The sequence below is a fragment of the Protopterus annectens genome, chromosome 5.part0, assembly GCF_019279795.1.
Source record: "Protopterus annectens isolate FY-2018-M chromosome 5.part0, PAN1.0, whole genome shotgun sequence".
NCBI lineage: Eukaryota > Metazoa > Chordata > Ceratodontiformes > Protopteridae > Protopterus > Protopterus annectens.
This window is the reverse complement of record NC_056735.1, coordinates 759,168,883-759,186,296: the sequence shown is the minus strand read 5'-3', so window position 1 is coordinate 759,186,296 and position 17,414 is coordinate 759,168,883. Positions and strand designations below refer to the sequence as shown.

General features: G+C 39.9%; 1 protein-coding gene across 2 annotated transcripts in view; it reads left to right on the top strand.

Moving 5' to 3' along the window:
• CWF19L2 (CWF19 like cell cycle control factor 2) overlaps positions 1-17,414 on the top strand; it is a 1,774,451-nt gene that overhangs the window by 325,857 nt on the left and 1,431,180 nt on the right. For both annotated transcript variants that reach the window (XM_044072604.1, XM_044072603.1), the window contains exon 5: positions 7,948-8,038. In XM_044072604.1, coding sequence (XP_043928539.1) covers positions 7,948-8,038 — 91 coding nt within the window. The remainder of the gene's footprint in view (positions 1-7,947; positions 8,039-17,414) is intronic.

Genomic DNA, 17,414 nt, shown 5'->3' with positions numbered 1-17,414 from the left:
AATACATTGAACTTTCATGGATTCTCAAGTTAAGAGCCCATATGGAGCCAGGTTTGAATTAATACATAAGTATTAAGCCTGTACTAGAAGCTCGTAATTAAATGGTTGATAGTATCCATTCAAATTGATATATTTAGTATTTTTATATGAATCTGAGTTATATTTATGTGATTGTTGGTTATGTTTTTATATTTTATTTGTTTGTCTGTTTGTGATTTAATCAATATTGTATAAAATTTTATATGGGTTTTATGTATTCGATGTTATGAATCTTGCTGGTATATTTAATACTTTATATCATGAAACCAGCGTTTATTTTGAAGGTAGCTTCTATTTACTCTAAAGCAATACATTAGAGTTACTTTTTAAATATTTGAGGCTTGATTAATTAATTGTTTGATTTTTTAATTGATGGTTAATTGGATGTATTTGAGCAGGATATATAAATGACTTGGTTTAGTTGTATGTATTGAGACCTGAAGAAGCGTGCAGTGGTTGCACGTGAAAGCGCTTGTTCTAATAAATGCTGGATCCTATCATTTTTCCTGTGGTGGTCGTGCTCTGTTTTATAGTCATTTTGTTCCTTTGCTTGGGCTACGATCTTTGGATGGCTGCTGTATTTCCTTCTTGCTGTGTATGTGTATGTGTGAGACCTCTTTGGATTTAGAGGAGACAAAGTGGTCAAAAATGATGAATTATCATTTGTGCCATGTACCTTAGATTTCTTATGACAAAGTCTGATTTTAGGGGTGTGTCATCTCTGTCATATGGAAATATTTTTTTTATTTACCTTAATGAGCTATATTACATTTTTCCACAGGTAATTTGAGACCATTGTCCTTGTGTTGAGATTTGGAGAGGAAATTGTTGTTGCTTAAAAATTGCACGAGCTGTGCATGATTGCATTTCTCTAGTATTTTTGAAAGAGGTGATAGGATTGTGGTGGGTCTGTAGTTAGTAAACTCATTTGACTTACTGTCATTGTGAAGTGGGACTATAAACAATTTTTTTCCAAATGGAAGGGACATAGTTTTCAGTTATTGTCTGGTTGATTAGAATAAAGACTGGGAAGACAAATTCCTCTGTAGGAATGTTTAGAAAATTGGGGGAAGGTTGTGAAGAGGCCAGAGTTGTTTTTCATTTGCTTAGTAACTTTCTTTTAATAGTGGTAGGAATACAGTGAAGGGTAAAGATGTGTAGGTTGTTTTAAAAAATAATCTTCTCTCTTTTTTGAAATCTCTATTGAGTATTTCTGCCTTCTGCATCTTATTTTAAAGTCATAAGCAAGTAGTATAGTTAATTCTTAGAAACAAGTGCTTTTACCATCTCATATATGCAGATATAGTGTGCAGACATGAGGACATATGTCACATTACCATGTGCAGTACATCAGAATCCAGCAGAGGAGATGGAAGGTGACTAAAGTGCTGTCTGTGATACAGTAACATTATTTAAGAAAGATAAGCCATTTCATACTTAAATAATGTTGTTTTCTAATAGCAATAATCTACTCTCTATGTGGGTGTTAAAGCATTTACCCATGGTGGGCTATGTTTAATCACTCCAGCTTCACCCTTGTAAGAAAACCATGCTAGCTGTGGGCAAGTCCTGCAATATCCACACCTAGTCATAGGTTATTGCTAAATTAAAACAGGAATACTTTGTGTTGTTGCAGCATAGGACCTCAGTCATCATCATCTTCTTTCGGCTGTTCCCATTAGGGGTCACCACAGTGGTTCATCTGTTTCCATTTTTTCCTGTCCTCTGCATCTTGCTCTGTCACACTAACCACCTGCATGTCCTCTCTCACCACATCCATAAACCTTATCTTAGACCTTCCTCTTTTTCTGTTACCTGGTAGCTTCATCCTTAGCATTTTTTTCCCAATATACTCGGCATCCTTCCTCGGCACGTGTCCAAACCAGTGTAATCGTGCCTCTATGGCTTTGTCTCCAAACCTTCCAACCTGAGCTGACCCTCTAATACACTTATTCTTAATCCTGTCCACCCTCGTCATACCTAGTGCAAATCTTAACATCTTTAACTCTGCCACTTCCAGCTCAAACTCCTGCCTTTTTGTCAGTGCCACTGTCTCTAACCCATATAGCTGGTCTCACTACCCTCTTGTAGACCTTCCCTTTCACTCTTACTGGTACTCGTCTGTCACAAATCACTCCTGATACTCTTCTCCATCCACTCCATCCTGCCTGTACTCTCTTCTTCACCTCTCTTCCACACTCACCATTACTCTGAACTATTGATCCCAAGTATTTAAATTCATCCACCTTCGCCACCTCTACTCCTTGTATCCTCACCATTCCTCTATCCTCCCTCTCATTCACACACATATATTCTGTCTTAGTCCTGCTGACCTTCATTCCTCTTCTCTCTAGAGCATATCTCCATCTCTCCAGGGTCTCCTCCACCTGTTCCCTACTCTCACTACAGATCACAATGTCATCTGCAAACATCATAATCCACTGGGACTACTGTCTGATCTTGTCTGTTAACCTGTCCATCACCATTGCAAATAAGAAAGGGCTCAGAGCTGATCCTTGATGTAATCCCAGCTCCCCCTTAAATGCATCCGTCACTCCCACCGCAGACCTCACCGCTGTCACACTACCCTCGTATATATCCTGTACCACTCTTACATACTTCTCTGACACTCCCGACGTCCTCATACAATACTACAACTCCTCTCTAGGCACCTTGTCATATGCTTTCTCTAAGTCTACAAAAACAATCTAAGTCTACAAAAACACAATGCAACTCCTTGTGACCTTCTCTGTACTTCTCCATCAACACTCTCGGAGCAAACATTGCATCTGTAGTGCTGTTTCCCGGCATGAAACCATACTGCTGATCACTGATCATCACGTCCTTTCTTAACCAAGCTTCCACTACTCTTTCCTATAACTTCATGCTTTGACTTATCAGTTTAATCCCTCTGTAGTTACTACAGCTCTGCACATTACCCTTATTCTTAAAAATCGGTACCAAAACACTTTTTCTCCATTCCTCAGGCATCCTCTCCCTTTCCAAGATTTCATTAAACAATCTGGTTAAAAACTCCACTGCCATTTCACCTAAACACATCCATGCTTCCACAGGTGTCATCTGGACCAACAGCCTTTCCATTCTTCATCCTCTTCATAGCTATCCTTACTTCATCCTTGCTAATCCATTGTACTTCATGATTCACTATCCCCACATCATCCAACCTTCTCTCTCTCTCTCTCTCTCTCATTCTCTTCATTCATCAACCCCTCAAAGTACTCTTTCCATCTCCTCAACACACTCTCCTAGCTTGTGAGTATGTTTCCCTCATTATCCATTATCACCTTTACCTGCTGCACATCTTTCCTAGCTTGGTCCCTCTGTCTAGCCAATCGGTACAGGTTCTGTTCTCCCTCCTTAGTGTCCAACCTTTCATACAACTCTTCATATGCCTTATCCTTAGCCTTCACCACCTCTCTCTTTGCCATTCACCTCATCTCCTTATACTCCTGTCTACTTTCTTCATCTCTCTGACACTCCCACGTCTTCTTTGCCAACCTCTTTCTCTGTATACTCTCCTGTACTCCCTCATTCCACCACCATGTCTCCTTGTTGTCCTTCCTCTGTCCAGATGTCATACCAAGCACTTTTCTAGCAGTCTCCCTTACTAGCTCTGCTGTAGTTACCCAACTATTTGGTAACTCTTCACTGCCACCCAGTGCCTGTCTTAACTCATTCCTGAACTGCACCTCACAATTACCCTTTTTCAATTTCCACAGTTTGATCCTTGGTGCTGCCCTCACACTTCTCTTCCACTTCTTGATCACCAGTGTCATCCTACAAACCACCATCCTATGCTGCCTAACTACACTTTCCCCGGTCACCACTTTACAGTCTCCAATCTCCTTCAAACTGGCCCTCCTACATAAGATATAATCCACCTGTGTGCATCTTCCTACACTCTTGTATGTCACCCTGTGCTCCTCCCTCGTGTTAAAATACGTATTCACCACAACCATGTCCATCCTTTTCGCAAGGACCTTCTGAATTCCTTTGTTTAACACCATACCTATCCATCACTTCCTCATCTCCTCTGTTGCCCATTGAATTCTGCTCCAATCACCACTCTCTCACCCTTGGGTGCAGTCATCACCTCTTCATCCAACTCACTCCAAAATTTTTCTTTCTCATCCATCGCACACCCAACTTGTGGAGCATATGCACTTACAACATCCATCATTACACCATTAATTTCCAGCTGTCCGACGCTCTTTTCACCTCCAAAATACTGTCAGCATACTGTTCCTTCAGGATAAATCCTACACCATTTCTCCTTCCATCCATATTTTTATTTAAAGCAAGAGGTCTTTCTTTTGAATGCTGTAAAAACAAAAATCATCACCAGAAATGTGAAGTATTTTTATTTAATTGCCTCTCTGCCTTTTGGCATAGCTTCACAGTTTAAGGATATTTGAAGCCTTTTTAGAGATGCAACCTTTTATTGACAAGGAGCACATTTAATCCGAACTGTCATTAATGGGGGTCCATTCTTTTGGAAAATGCTCATTAGTACAGATGTTAATGAAGTTAATGTAGATTTACTCAGTGTTGATAACTTGAAGCAAGTCTCATTCTTGTGTGTCAGATACAAATTAATCACCAGACCTGCATTATATGTTTATGTGTATGTAACTGTGGCACCTTTAACAGTGGAAGGACTACAAGAAGATTAAAAAGAAGCACTAGTGAACACATGTTTAGTGTTATTACTACCTTACCATTTACAGAACGTATATTGTATTCACTTCTGTGACTCTAGTTAAATATTTACCATATACACCTGCTCCTTTACCTTACTTACCACCTCTCACATTTATAGCCACTGCAGTAGAATACTCAGTCACTTCTTGATCATGATTGTGCCACAACTGCTGACGCTTACTTAGATGCTAATAAGGCTTGGCTACTTGATGGAATATGTAGACAGAATGCAGTTATCACTTGATAAGAATAATAGCTGTCTGAAGATTCTAGTCATTTTATTTGGATTTTAGTACTAATTCCCTAGTGAATTGTTTTGTTGCTCTCACTAATATCGATACCATTCTTCTTTGGATGTTGATGTTAAGCTTGACTAATTAAATTTTATGAATAGTTAGTAAAACAGTAGCTCAAGCTTGCTACATTTAAGCTTCAGATCAGACGACTCACACCTCAAACCTTTTGCTTGTAGTTAATAAGAATGTCACTAAATTTCATGGACCTGTAAATGCTTGCTTGCTTTTTGAACAAGATCCTCTTCCAACTGCAAGTAACCTTGTCCAGAAAGGTGATATATGTGTATATATATATATCACCAGTTTTGTTTGTCTGTATATTGTATCTGTAGGTGTTTGTGTGTGTGTTTTTATATATACATACATGTTGTTGTGTCTTTCGGCTTTTCCCGGTTAGGGGTCGCCACAGCGGAACTCTGGTCCGCTAATGATTGGCAGTAGATTTTTACGTGCCGAGTTGCCAGCCTCGACACACAACCTTCAACGAAGGTCCGCCCATTCACGCATGTATCCACACAGAAGACGCTTTAGCTGAGAATCGAACAGGACAATGTCTTAGTGAGGCGACAACGCTACCGCAGCACCACCACTGCAGATTATATATACATACATGTTTGTATATATATATATATGTGTGTGTGTGTGTGTGTGTGTGTATATATATATATATATATATATATATATATATATAGAGAGAGAGAGAGAGAGAAAGAAACGGGAAAGCAGATGAAAGAATTACCTACCCCTGATGCAGAGAAACCAGAAGGAGCCAAAACTAACTAGACTGAATATGAGATTAAGCCTGCTATGTAGAATCATCCCACCATATCTGTCAGTACTGTTGCATCGATACAAAAATCCAGGCATAGCTGGTTTCTGTGTTTCATTTTCTTAAATGTGCAATCATGAAAAATCAGGGTTTCTGCTGAGAAGTTAGAAGGTGGTGCAGAGAATTTATGCTACTATAATTGAAAAGTACCTGTTTTGTGTCTTTGGCCATATGAGATTATGAGATGGTATTAGAAACTGCAGCATCTTCAGCCTGTAAGATGGTGTTATGATGTAATGTTTTCAACCCAAGCGACTGTTTGTATTATTTAAAAAAAATCATGTTTATCTTTTCTAAGGAAATACATTTCAACTAAAATGATAAAAAACTGCAATTAAAATATTTAAAAATACACAGACTTTATAAATTAGATTTTTTTCATAACTGTGGTGCTTTGATGATCAAATTCAAATCCTATTTTTGTGTCTGGCCCCAAAGAACAGTTTATCTTTTTGTAAAATCACAATTTCAGGGATACCAGAATAATTTTACTATTTTTATGTAGTAAGAATATTAAAGTACTGCTGACATTCTAAATGTAAAGTTTAACAAGCATTTATATGCACAGATCATTTTGGAGGGTCTATTATTTGGCTGCAACAGGCTTTTTATATTATGTATGTTTGTCTTTTCGGCTTTTCCCGGTTAGAGGTCGCCACAGCGGAACTCTGGTCCGCTAATGATTGGCAGTCGATTTTTATGGTGCCGAGTTGCCAGCCAAACGTCCATTCACGCTTGTCTTTCGGAGGCCACTCGACCGTGGTGAGGACATGCAGACTCTACACAGAAGGCACTCCAGCCGAGAATCGAACTGGAGAACCTCTTACTGTGAGGCAACAATGCAAACGCTGTACCACTGCGGACACATCGCTTTTTATATTATGTATGCAAGTTGAAAATCTCCATATGGACTGAAAAACTCCTCTACATCTAAAGTAGCTATCAGTTGCATACTTGCATGGTCTGCAAAGCATGACAGTGTGCTTAACATGCTGCAAGAATAGCATTGCTTAGTTATGTACCTGCTTGTTTGGGCCATGTTTAGCATGGTTTGTGCAAGGGAATGTAGCATCCCTGGCAGTACACTCCTTTGGTAGTCCCTCCCCACTGTTTGTAAGAGATCATAATAATAACTTCTAGAGTTGTCAAATTTTGCAAACTGTCATAGATAACTTAATAAGCTGTCTATAGGTTCTGTTTTTAAAGGTAGTTTAATTACCTCTAAAAAGCTGAATAGTTTGACAGGCAGTTTTACTCCCTAAACGTTGGTGTCTGGTCTAAGTACCCTATTTGCCCTACCTTTGCTATGGTATTGGAAGATGTGTAGTGTATTCAATTGAGTTTCTGGCATAAAAACATTCAGCTTGTACTTTCATTTATGTATATATATATATATATATATATATATATATATATATATGTGTGTGTGTGTGTGTGTGTGTGTGTGTATATATATATATATATATATATATATATATGTGTGTGTGTGTGTGTGTGTGTGTGTGTGTGTGTATATATATATATATATATATATATATATATATATATATATATATATAGTTTAGTAGAGTAGTGTGCTGATCTTAATAGACTGTTTGCAGGCACAGCCTAGGTGAATAGGATCATACAACAAATAAATCATATTTATAGATACAATGATATCCTAAAAAAAAAAAAATCTGAATGCATATTTACAGATGCAAGATTGTTTCATGCTTAACTCATGCTTATAAACAGAGCATATATTTTGCCAAAAGGAGATTACAGGAATTAATGAATGTATTATATACCAGATAGCTAAGGAAGATAAGCACCAAATAAGTTATTCAGGGCTGTTCCTATTGATTCCTGTTGCAGTGAGGTCTGTTGTGTACTGTTAAAAATGTATTTTTTTTCTTTTTGTTGCAAATAAGTCATTCGTCAACTAGTTGTTTCAGAAAATGTATTGGGCACTTTTTCTCTTTGAAGTGTGCATTTAGCCTGAAGGGACACTGCTACATGGAAAGATTGCATCATTTCTGTATTGTGTATCTAAATTAACAAGGTAAATCATTTTTTTAGGCTGAAATTGAGAAGAGGGAACTGAACCCTTACTGGAAAGATGGTGGCACAGGCTTACCTCCAGACGTTTCTGTTGCATTAGTCAAAAAGGGTAACTTCTTTTTCTTAATTAACTGATGTGTAACATTCCATAATAGCACTAATCTTGCAGTTCTATCTAGCAACGATTTCATTTCACCAGTAAATTCATTAGTCCAAGAGAAAAAAAATGCCTCTGTAGCTACAAGTATGTAAAAGGTGTGTGCATTGTCAGATTCTGTACTGCTGGTTAAATGAGAGAAGTGTTAAAGGATTTGTTATTTTTTGAAAGAAATTCAGATTAGCACTGTGAAATTGGTTTACAGTCAGTACAATTTCAGAAATAACTGCAGTTAAGAAGCTAGTGTGGGTTACATTTGTAGGATGTGAATTTTAAGGGAAAATCTGTAGATTCATCAAAGATTTTATTTTATAACAACCCATGTGTAGGGTACTAGTGTGATGGCCAGTCTTGCAAGTGCCAGTTTGGATAGAAAAGCATAGTGGAAGCTTCATTTACGAACATTTCTGCAGATTGTTTTTTTTTTCTGAGTTGCAAAGTCCAACATGCCCTTTAATATAATTAACTTAAGAATTATAGTAAACATGGTAAACAAAAACTGGAAAGTGATTTCCCCTGTGCACTGACCACTTTCAAACAAAGCAAAATTTGGAAATGTTTGCATTACATTACTTTTGCCTAATGGCAGAAGGGGACAGTAAGTCTTTTCTGTCAGATCTGCCCATTTAATTGTCTCAATATTAAGTGTCCCGTTACACCCCACCTTTCCCTTTCTTCTCCTGACTCATGCACTCTTGAAAGTCTGTGTGGATTTCTTTACCACCACCAATTCCAGTAGTGCATTTTATGGGTTCACAGCCATGTTTGAGTAAAAATGCCTTTAGAGATATGGGGAGAAATGAGTCCATACAATCTGCTGCCTATGCCCCCTCCTCCTTCCTGTGTCCTTCATATTCACAATGCAGTCTTCATAACTTTCTGACAGAATTTGGTCTAACAGTGTCATGTACCTTCTGTTTCTTTGGTTTCATGTGAAAAGAGCACTAGTTCCTCTTGCATCTGGCTGTGAATTTTTTCCCCTCCATCTGACTTACCTTTCTAGTAGTTTTTCTCTGGATGCTTTCCAGTAGCTTGACACCCTTTTCTTAAATAACATTCTGAACTGCATGTAGTACTTATGGTGTGGTCTGACCAATGGTTGTGCAGAACGGAAGCATTATATCTTTACTTCTGGAATCTATCTTCCTGAAAATATATGCTAGCATTCTGTATGTTGCTGCTACTACCCTCTTTCTGTGCTCACGGTGGTCCATTACAGGTGTGATCAAATCATTTTCCTGCTCTAGTACCCTGAATTTCTTTCCATCCCAGCTGATACTTTGTGCCAAGATTTTTGTGACCCAAGACAAGTACTTTGCATTTCTTTGCACTGACCCTCAAATGCTACATTTTTGCCCATTTGTTCAACTTTTCTAGATCCTTCACTAAAATCCTCCCCCATCCTGCAGTGCTACACCTGCCTGTGTCATCAGTGAAGGGGTTCATTTTGATGTCCTTCTTGTATCACTGTTGCAGTACTCTAGACGAAAGGAATCTCTTGTCCAGTACAGCCTGACACTCGGCCAGCATAGCAAATAGCAAAGCCTAATAATCTTGTATGCACCATACGTCACACTTATGCTTCCTGCATTCCTTTTGCTGCCATTTTGAACACCATTATTGCTAATTGGTCTGAATGCTTTGTTGCTGTATTGAATAACTAGCCACCAGTTGTTCTTTGTTTTTTGTATTTTTTTCTTTTTTTTTTTGTATTTTATTTTGCTACCTAGAGTTCATGTCATCCAAGAAGGGAAAATGTCAGTTTGGGAGGCAGATTCCCCAAAAGGATCGTCATGAACAGTGTCTTTTTTGGGGGTGCTTCCCATAACCATACCTCTTGTGTAAAGTGTTTGTGCCTAAGACATGCAGAAGCCATTTGTCTTCCCTGGCCATTTATCTTGAAAACCAATGGCTTAAACAGTTAGCCAAGTGTACCATAGCAGAATCCTTTAACCCTGAGATACTAGGTAAAATGGTGGCCAGGAAGTCTTGGCCAGATTGTTTAGCTGTCCAGCCTCCATGCGATGTCCCTCTAGAAGTGAGTAATAGCTCTGTAGGTCATTAGTCATCTACACTGGATTCCTCTGCTGTTGGTTCTGTCTTTTTGCACTTACTCTGAGGCTTTGCAGGCATCTGCTCTGGATGCCTTTGAGGAACTGCAGTTGATTATCTTGGAGGGTCCTAGAGGGATTTTGCAGATGTTGTTCAGGGAGGAGGTTCCAAGTTCTCTTATAGAATCTAGCCAAGGGTTGGAAACTCTGGTATTTGTCAGGGATGGTGTCCCTTCCAAGAAAAGGCAAAAGAAATGAAGTATATTTCGGTCCAGCCTAAGGATCCTGAATAGGGATGGCAACAGTTTACTTGGGCTTGTTTTCTGCCTTGATGGCCCTGAAGCCTCCTCAAGGGGTTTTGGTACCTTCTCCTCCTTGGACCTCTAACCCTTCTCAATGGCTTAGGGAACCAGATTCCTCAGATGAGGATTCATTGTCTGATGAGGGGTCTTTGTCCTATTCTTCACAGATGCCTATGCCTTTGGCTTATGGTTCTGATGAAGAGGAGTCTGATAGCCCTGAGTCTCCTTTTGAGGAATTGTCCTTTGGGGACACAATTGCTGGGATGATGGAATATTTTATGTGGGATTCTTCTCAAGTGTCTGATATTCAGAGAAGATGTTATGAGTTGTCAGGTAGGTTCTGCTAAACCTTCAGCGGTTCTTCCTGTATTGGCTGCCTTATTAGACACTTTCATTGCTGCTTTCGATTCTCCTGATTCTCAGCCTCCTGCTCCTAAGAAACCTGATAGGTTCTGTAACGTTCCTGAGTATTGTCAATTTTTATTTAAAGCTCCTTCTGCTGATCCTGCTGTGGCATCAGTTTCTTCTGACATACCTTTTAAGCTCTTGGCCTCTTCCAAACATTTGCCTCCTGATAAGGACAGTAGGGCAGTGGAGAGGGTTGGTAAGAACGTTTACACTGCTTCTACTTTGGCCTTTACGGCTGATAATTACCAGACCCACATGACATGGCCTTGATTGCTCAGGCTTGTAGGTTATTTCTGACCTGCTCAGACTTGTCCGGTTATTTCTGACCTCCCTGATTCTGAAGGCAGATCCTCTCCCTTATCTACTTTAGGTTCTGCTTCTGAAGTGGCTCACCACTCTATTAAGTGTAGCTATGATGCTGCTGATGCCTTTTCCAGGACTGCGGCTTTTGGATCTGTCTTGGTCATGAGGTATTATTCTTGGCTGTGTCAGCAGTCTCTGCCTTAAGGCATTAAGACCAAGTTGTTGGATGCTCATTTAGATAATACACATCTTTTTGGGACTGCTGCTACAGCTACTGTCCTGTTTAAGTCTGACCAGCAGAAAGGCAAAGCCTTGCAGGACCGTAAACATGTTGAATTATTCTTCTAGATCTGCATTTGTTTGCAGTTAACCATGCCAGACCTCAAGGGCAAAAAGGGTATTAAGCAGGCCCCCTCTGCTAAGGATTATCAGATTTATGTGGCCCAGTAGCCTCCTTTATCTGATAAGCCTGCTTTTCTTTGACAGTTTGCCCCCCTCCTTTTCTTAGACCAGGGTCCTTTGTCCCTTTCTTTTCCTTGAAAGGGGTTGTTTCTTTGTTGTCCCTCCTCTTCCTCTTCTTCTAAGAGTCCTGCAGAAGTTTCAACTGGACTCCCCAATAAAATTGCTAGTGACTCCCTTTTGGCCAAGACAGCACTTGTTTCCCCCTTTTAATGCATCTGGTCAGGGGCAATCACCACAAATTAACCTCACTGGTTGGATCTCCTCACACAGGACAAAGGATCTATCTCCACTCTTCAACTGACACTTTGGGTGATAGAGTTTTGATCCATTTTAGGTATCCATTTTTCTGAGAATGTGCTCAGGGTTTTACAGGAGGCAAGGAAACCCTCAACCAGAAAATGTTGTATGTGAAAATGGAAAAGATTTTCAGTCTCATGCAATGCTCGTAACCAGGATCCTTTTTCAGTGGGGGTCCCTTTGGTCCTCTCTTATTTGTGTGAGTTGCCGCAGTCTGGCCTGGACAATTCTCCTGTGAAGGCGCATTTGTCAGCCATTTCTGCTTGTCTGACCTTGAATCCTTCCTTGGTTTCTTGTTTTGAGTCAAACAATTTAATGGCATCCTGCATATGCGATCAACAAGGAAACTTATTCCTCCTCTTTGGGACCTTAATTTTGTTTTGGAAAAATTGACTCGGGTTCCTTTTGAGCCTGCAGATTCTGCATCCTTGCAACATTGTACATGGAAGACTGTCTTGTTGCTGGCTGTTACTTCTGTTCAGAGGGGTTTCTAAGCTCTAAGCCATTATGGCATTCCTTCTTTTTTGTTTTTCACAGGGACAGTGTGTCCCTTCATACCAGTCCTTCTTTTATGCCCAAGGTAGTAAATGAGTTGTCCTTGAATCAGTTGGTACAGCTCCCTTCCTTTTTCCCTTTTCCTCATTCTGCTAGTGAGAGGGTCCTGCATACCTTGGATTTGCACAGGCAGCTTTGGTACTATTTGGATAAAACTAAGGCCATTCAGAAGTCTGATCAGCTTTTTGTTTTCTTTCATCCTGGGACATTGGGTTTGTCTGTTTCCAAGGAAACCATCTCCTCCTGGATACACAAGGCCATTTCCTTGTTATACTTTTATTTATTTTATTTACTTCAGTTTGATGACTGGGGAAGTCCACTGGGTCTAAAAAGAGCCTGTTTTCAGTGGAGACCCGGGGAGAAAAGCTCCAATAACAGTGACAAACATATTAGCATGTAGACATGCAAAGCAAAGAAGTCATACAGCTTTATGCAGCATTCTACAGTAAAAGAAATTCTACAATAATACATTCTAGCAACTGTACAGTCTGAGTCATTAACAGTGAATTACAATTAAAATTTTACATTCTGCAATAATAGTTGTAAAAAATCTAGCAACAATACAGTCTAAGGATCATTAACAGTGAATTACAAATGAGGACGAGAAATTGTTAAATAAACTATTAACAAAATCTGGAGGTCAAGGAGGAGAAGGAAGGCAAAGGATGTGAATGCAGAGATGATGCATAGAGTTAGAAGGCGGGTTTTGATATAGGAGGATACTATGTGTGGAAGGAGCAAGGGCATTCCCACTTTGAAGGTAGGTAGAAATGGAGGAGGGATTTAAAGTTAGAGTGGTTATGAGTATTTCTAAGGGAGGGAGGAAGAGAGTTCCTTAGTTTAGCTAAGGAGCAGGATAGCAGAGAGTGTCCAAGTGGCTGTAAAGGTTTGTAGATTTTGAGCAGGTTCTGATTTTCTGACATAAGTGAGTGATTAGGAATATAGGAGTTAATGAGGTGTAGAGAGAGGGACATGATGATGGGTTAAAGCTTATGGGCAGTGGTGAGTTTAAGGAGGTTCAGATAATTGGGAAGCTCGAGCCATTGCAGTGAGTGGAGGGAGATGCAGTGATGGGATGAGTTCCTAGAGTTGGTGGCGAATTTGGAGATTTTATTGTAGCAGGCTTCTAATTTAGTTTGAAGGCTGAGCGCCATACCATAGACAGAGGAGAAGGTATGTGAAGGCAAGGGTCTTTCTGGTGGAGGGGGTGAGATAACACTTATCTGTATAGGAGTCCTAATTTTTGGTGTTTTTTTTTTTGTTAGTTTGGATAGGATATGGATATCGAATTTTAGATGTTCGTCAATAATGACACCAAGCAGTTCACTCCCTCCATGCAACCCCTTCTTGTTTGTTCTGGTTTTTGTTGTAGGTTTCCTTCTGGCTGAGGGTTTCCTTTTTTATTTTGCATTTTTTCCTTCTGGATGTGCATGGTCTCCTTTGTTCTATGGAGACTGTTCTGTTTTGGGGCAATTCAGTTTGGGTAGCTGTGGCCGTACGTTCCTTTCCTATGCTACATTCTGTGTGGGGAGCATACTTATGATGTGTGGAACATACAGGATAATTAGACTTTGGTATACAGGCTGAGTGTTGGGACCCCTGGGTGGGAGATCTCTTCTGCCTAGTATACTGCAACAGTGAAAAGAAGGACATCTATTGTTATGGTAAGATTTTACCCAGATCTACTTTCTCTTTTCCCTCAGATGTGTCTGAGATAAAAGTGAAGAGTATTGGACCCAGGACAGACTCCTATAGCACTGCAACAGTCACTAATTCCTGACATTATCCCTCTCACTATAACCTCTACAGTGCAACCAAACAGCTATCCAGTTCATGAGTCTTGGTCCTACCCCAACCCCCCTCTAATTTCCCTTTTTTCTTCCTCGGTACCCCTGAGTCCCCCTTATTACATATACATTTTGTGTTGTATTGAGCACCAGGTGCAGAATTTGGGGTACTCCACTTCCTACCTCTACACTATTCAGAAGGTTGCCTCCATCTCTGTACAGTGTATCTCATATCTGACAATCCCTGCACTTGTACTTAGTACTGCCCTTCCTAATCTACTACAAGTACCATTTCACCTGTTTCATTACTCACTCTTGGCTCTCTTGATTAGACTGCCTATTGCAGAACAACCCCCCCACCCCCGCACATCCTTGTCAACCATTGTGGGATCCCTCCTTCATTTTTCCATCCAGATCCTCATGCCTATTTCCATTTAAACTTCACCACCCTCCCTTTCTGATCTTTAGCCATCATCTGTCTTACTACCCTGGCAAGCAGTTGAAGTTCGTCTTTCATCTCCTTCCCATCACATCTCCAACACTCTGTGCATGGTTACCATGCTCCTTGGTGTATATTTACAGGGGTTCTATACTACCTGACACCAGCCTTCTGTACTTATTCCAAACAGTGCCACTAACTTAAATGTTTCGTCATCACTAATGTTCCTTTCCAAAACCTCTCTTCTACCCATATCACATCCTCTGTACTCCATTGATCCCTCAGCCTGCCAAACCACACAGACGTACTTGGTCCTCCAACTGCCTGTAACAGTTCTTCTCTTTTTTAACCTGGCATCAGTATTTTACTAAAGCTAGGTCTACCTTGTAATTCATTATTTCTCCCCTTCTGTCTTTATGCTTATCCTTGTTCTTGTGTGGGATCTTCTGAACAACCTGGTTACTAGCTCTAAGAATCCCCTAGTACAACAGCCTGTCTCCGTTCTCTAACTTATATTTTGTTTTGAGAACTGGGAAACATAGTCATTCATTTAACTATTCATTTCTTGGGTCCCTCACCTTTCTAATGCCCCTTTCTTTCTAGACTGTCTGCCTCCCCTCCATCTTTTTAGGGCAGCTCCACCATAGATCCCTGATACTTCTGCCCCATTCATCTGTAAACTGCAATTGATAACCTAGTAACCTGTGAATCATCCTATCATACCATCCTGTAGCTTGATTATTGTCTTAGCACTATGTTTTCTAGTCCTTTTTTCCAGGTAACTCTCCAAATTTTCATTTTGTTTGCCTCTCGGCCATTACACAATATTTACGTCAGTTGTGTATCACTTAAAATCCATCATGCTCCATCCTACGGCTTACCTGTGAGCCCTAAGGCTATTCTTTATGATCCTTCATCTTTTGCTTTTCCAGACAGATTTGTCACAAACTAGTTGGATATATCTGCCATTATCTTATTTGGCAGCTGATTTGTACATGTTGCCCAAAATAGTATCATTGTGTGAACTACTTCTGTTTTACCTCCAAGTGTGGCAAATCTACCTTCCACGTGTCTAACATTTTCCCTGTCCTAATCTTCACATCCAGTAGATCTAGCTTCTAATCTAATGTACTATTTTTATAATCTTTAAGGCTCAAGTACTTCTCTCCTCCCTGATCTTTTCTGGGAGTGCAGAACATCTTTCTGTCTGTTTAGTTCCAGTTCTGATTACCATTGACTTTAAGGGGGTGGTAATGAAACTTTGACATACTACCAAATCTAACGAACATCTCCCGATATCCCCAGCAGTTGCACAGTAACATCCTCAAGTACCATCATGCATCATCTGCAAACCAATAAATGCAAGTTGTTTTCTTACCAGCATTCTGCCTCACCCAACTTTGCCTTACTCCCTGCACCAGACATTTAGTGACCATTAAAAATAATCCTGTTGATAATGGACAGCCCCAATGGTTTCCTCTTTCCAATACTCCTTAGGCTTTTACTCTCTTCAACCATCTACCATCTCCAGTGACCTCTGTCAAGGTAATTGTCATAAATTCCCATGAGGCATAGTCAAAGGCCTTCTGAATGTCGAGTAGCACAACTCCTGCCTTTCTTCTGCCCATTCCTCAAAATCTATACAAATATTTCAGTGGTTCTTGAACTGTCTGCCTTTAATAAAACCCAGTTGTTCACCCCATTTGTCTCTGAAGGACTTTGTCCAGTCTTGTTGCCAAAATATTTGCTAAACCTCTGGTATCTATATCACATAGTGTTGATGAGTATGGTGATGATGTTTGCCATCCCTTTCTTTTCCTTTCTGTTTGTAGAATACTATTGCTATTGCCTTTTCCATAGATTTGGTTAATGTCCCTTTTTCTGTATCATTGAACAGATTTGCCATTGTACAGCTCACCTGAAAGTGCACTGTTCTGTAGAAATGAGTGGGGTATCCATCTAGTCCACTTGCATTGCCCCCTTTTGTCTGCCTTATGGCCTCAGTCACCTTCCCCTTTCCTATCAGCAAATGTATTCGCTGTCACTTCTCATTACACAACACAAATCCTTTCCATTTATAAACTAATGCAACTTAGAAGTCTGTTCTTTTAAAAAGCTGAGTGTAGTAACAATGTATTCGCTGTCACTTCTCATTACACAACACAAATCCTTTCCATTTATAAACTAATGCAACTTAGAAGTCTGTTCTTTTAAAAAGCTGAGTGTAGTAACATCAAAACTATGTCCTTATTTGTTGACTTGTATGGCTTTTCTCTCTCCTTTCATTTTCAGCTGAACTGATCCAAGCTTCTTTTCTTTGATCCTTGGTCCTCCACATCAGTAACTTGAAGTCTCTTTTTCTCTGTCTCCCTCCCCTCTCATCCACCATTCTGCCCCACTTCTCACCAGCTCAGCTTTTATCTTTGATGCCTCTTATTCTTTCAAATGGTCACTTATGTGGAACTTGCTCTTCACTGTTTTTATCCTGAGTTTCTCTCCGTTTCAATGCATTGTAACTTTTTAAACTTGCCCCTTAGCCCCCTTACCTCACCGGTCTTTTCTCATTCTCTGTCTTCTAGCCATAATGTTTCACTCCAAGCAGCTTTCACCTCATTCTGTTAACAAATTCACAGTGTGCCCTTAGCATTTTTATTTGCTTCTGTTATCTCCTTAACCATCTCTTGGGTTCATTTGATATAGCCTGTCTTGATCCAGTGCTTAGGA